The 3,175-nt window shown below is 37.1% G+C and overlaps 1 protein-coding gene across 2 annotated transcripts in view; it reads left to right on the forward strand.

The window, feature by feature from the left end:
• The first annotated feature begins 382 nt into the window (after positions 1-382).
• The window catches only part of LOC148842629 (alpha/beta-Hydrolases superfamily protein), a 6,746-nt gene continuing 3,953 nt past the window's right edge, over positions 383-3,175 (forward strand). Inside the window, exons 1-4 of one of the 2 annotated variants that reach the window (XM_088958968.1) lie at positions 383-760; positions 846-1,086; positions 2,140-2,213; positions 2,357-2,437. In XM_088958968.1, coding sequence (XP_088815094.1) covers positions 846-1,086; positions 2,140-2,213; positions 2,357-2,437 — 396 coding nt within the window. In that variant the 5' untranslated portion in view covers positions 383-760. Of the gene's footprint in view, positions 761-835; positions 1,087-2,139; positions 2,214-2,356; positions 2,438-3,175 lie in introns of both variants that reach the window. The other variant, XM_088958969.1, reaches the window with a different exon arrangement.

Here is a 3,175-nt window from a genome sequence, read left to right on the forward strand (position 1 = left end):
AAAAGTATATCATACCGATACACACACTCGTAAGATACATATCCAACCATAACCATGATTATAGATACAAATACGATACACCCCATATCGAGAATATCATATCGATACCTTAATTTTTGGTTTTACATTGATTCACGATATAAAACTCCACTCCATCCAAATCCCAATAAATCTACAACGGAGTGGATTTTACATCGATTTTCATTTACACTCCTTCCAAATAACAATAAAACCGAGCCGGTCTAACACATGCATGCCACGTGATATAACATTAGTGAAAAAAAACAGACTAAGGTGATTTGATCATGTGTAAACAATACCTACCATCTACAACACCAATGCTATCTCGTTACAAGTGTTGAAAGTTTTGTTTTGTTTTGTTTTTTTTTTTTTTTTTTCTTTTTTCTGGTTGTCTTATATATTCTATCAAAAAACAAACACAGCCTTAAGCATTTAAGGCAAAATTCCAAATGAAAAGAAATAAAAAAAGCATGTTTGTTGAATTCAAGGGCTAACCAACCTCAGCAGCCGAGATTAATTTTTAATTAATTACCTATCTCTATGACTCTATCTGTACCTGAGTTCGTGAAAGCGTTGGCATGGAATCCTTCTACTGCCACATTTCTCTTACGTTATTTGTGTCTGAGACGAATTTTAGCTCCAGTTCCATAGATGAAAGTTACAAAATACTGAAAGAACGAAGAAAGCTCGTCTGCTTCTGGTCGTATAGTTGAAGGATCCGAGAAGCTTCGAAATTTGGGTAACATGCGCCATTTATAACACTCTCTGTGACTCTGTGTCTCTGTCCAGTTTATTAATATAATATATAATTAAGGATGCTGCAGATGCAAGCTCGAGCTTCGATTCGACATATGTGTGCTATAAAAGTCGCCTTTTTTTTGGTAGAAGCTATCAAAGTAGCCACGTGCTTCCGAAATTACCCGCCTGAAACGCTAGGGTGCTATAACTGTAATCACCGGTTCCGGATCAACGCCTTCTACCACTCGAAAATGGAAGCCGTCTCTGACGCTGCCAAGCTCCGATCGGATTTTCTTCATGTTCTGCGCAGCCGACGACCCAAAGAAGGTAGACATCCATCCATCCATATCTAATAATTCTTAGTTTCCGCAATTATAGATGGTATGGTTTCATTTTATTTGGCGGAGTTTAATTCTTTCTCTCTCAGTTGGATCCCAATTTTCAATTTGGTTTTAGTCATGAAGATGTCTATACGGAAGGTTAGGAAGTAATTGTGCTTACAGTCCTCTGCAAAAATGTTGGAATAGTTTAAGTAATGAATAACGAGGATATAGTGCACAATAGAGAATTCATGGATGCCTCTGCTTTTTCTGGACTTTAAACTGGCCTAGGACGGGTATATTCTATTAGGTGGTTCTGTGCTGACATGTGAAGATTGTTGAAAGGATCACTAATGGTGGGTTGCGTCAAGGAACCATTGACAAAACGAGAGAAAATAACCAGTCAGGCCATAGAAATAATGATCGCTTGTGCTGTATGTTGGTATGAAGGTCCAGTTGTGAAGTGCAGTGGGATTCCTTCCCTGGAGAATACAATAGTCAGGGAAGAGGAGAAATAAGAGATTGAAATTTTAAAATCAAGGGGAATGCGATTTGTTATGAATAGCTGTCTACATGGCAGCGTCACAAATTTGCATTTGGTATCACAGCACTAATGAAGAAGAACTGGTCCATAAATTTAATTTTATTGGCTCTAGTCACTTTCTGATAAATAAAAAACTCTAAATCTTTTCATAATATTGCCTTTTTTTTGCACACAATACAGAGATCTTTGCAAGAGAAGGGGAAAGAAAAGCAGGGCAATATAATCCCTATTGGTTGAAGGGAAACAAGATAACATTTACAGGGCTTTTGTGGATTTGGCCTTTGAATTATCCTGTTGAGATAGGTTATAGAAGTGGTAGATACTCGATTGGGCCTTTCATGGGAATTCTCTGTTTGCAACTCCCCCGCGCTCTTCTTGTTGTAGAAGACAATCCATATTAGCTACATTTCGTGTGGACAAAATCTAAACATCATTTATAACCTTGCTGATCTGAAAGTGCAGTAATATTTCATCTGTCTGATTCATTTGCTTTTTGGAACTTGTATGATCTTTCAGTTCCACTTTCAGTGGAGATTGCAAAACCTGTAGAGAATCCAATGTACCAAGATAACCCTCCAAGAAATAGTGAGGTAAGAATTGGCTTTTAAGATTGTCTTAGATTCGTTCACCCCCCCCCCCCCCCCCCACACACACACACAATTATATATATATCTATATATATCTATATATATATATATATATTGTTAATTCTGTGGCCTTTCGTTTGCTCCAGGCAATGGAATCTTGCCCTAAGGAGAGCATTGATAATCTCAAGGATTTACTGAAAGAGGAGAACCTTTACTTGATGACTGAGGTAACTTCTGATTCTGTTTCAATCATACATGAGTAGTTTGCAAAATAACAAGTTTTTTCTAGTTAGTATGAGGTTCATGTTCTTTTTTTCAACTTGATTGAGACATCCCTGATATGGAAACAAACAAAGATGACCTGAGTCATCTTTATGCAGGAGGGCAGGCAGAAGTTGAGGTTTTGGGAAAAATAAGAATCATGAACAACTCAGATTTATATTAGGAAATTGGTCATTCCATTTCCTATACAAATGGGTGAACCTCTTAATGAAGCTGGAATTTGACATTGTACTAGAGCACTTGGGCTATAATAAAGGCATTGATTATGTTGAGACATGGCTGAACAAAATCAGCCATGCTGCCCATGTTCCCACATACTTCTGGGATTAAGATTCTCCTGAACATGAGTAACGTGGATCAATTTGCTTGGGCATAGCCTGGCTATGAATTGGTTGTAACCAAAAAGAACTCCAAAGTATGACATCTTCTGTTTTGTTTCTGGTATGTATTATTTCACTGTAGATTTTAAAAATAAAATATGTTAAGATAAAATGAAAACTTGGCCACAGCAAGTTGAGGCTTCTACCATCAAGAGATCCTATAGAAAAGAAATAAAATCATGGAAACGAGGGCTTAACCAAAGCAAATCAACTTGTTAGTCAAACCATCTGTTTCTTAATTTTCTTTCATCTAGAGCCTTCTGCAAGAATTGCATGGCAAATTGGGCATCTATTGGTTGGATA

The sequence above is a fragment of the Nelumbo lutea genome, chromosome 8 (assembly GCF_056320005.1).
Source record: "Nelumbo lutea isolate HS-2025 chromosome 8, American lotus-T2T, whole genome shotgun sequence".
In the NCBI taxonomy this organism is placed as follows: Eukaryota; Viridiplantae; Streptophyta; class Magnoliopsida; order Proteales; family Nelumbonaceae; genus Nelumbo; species Nelumbo lutea.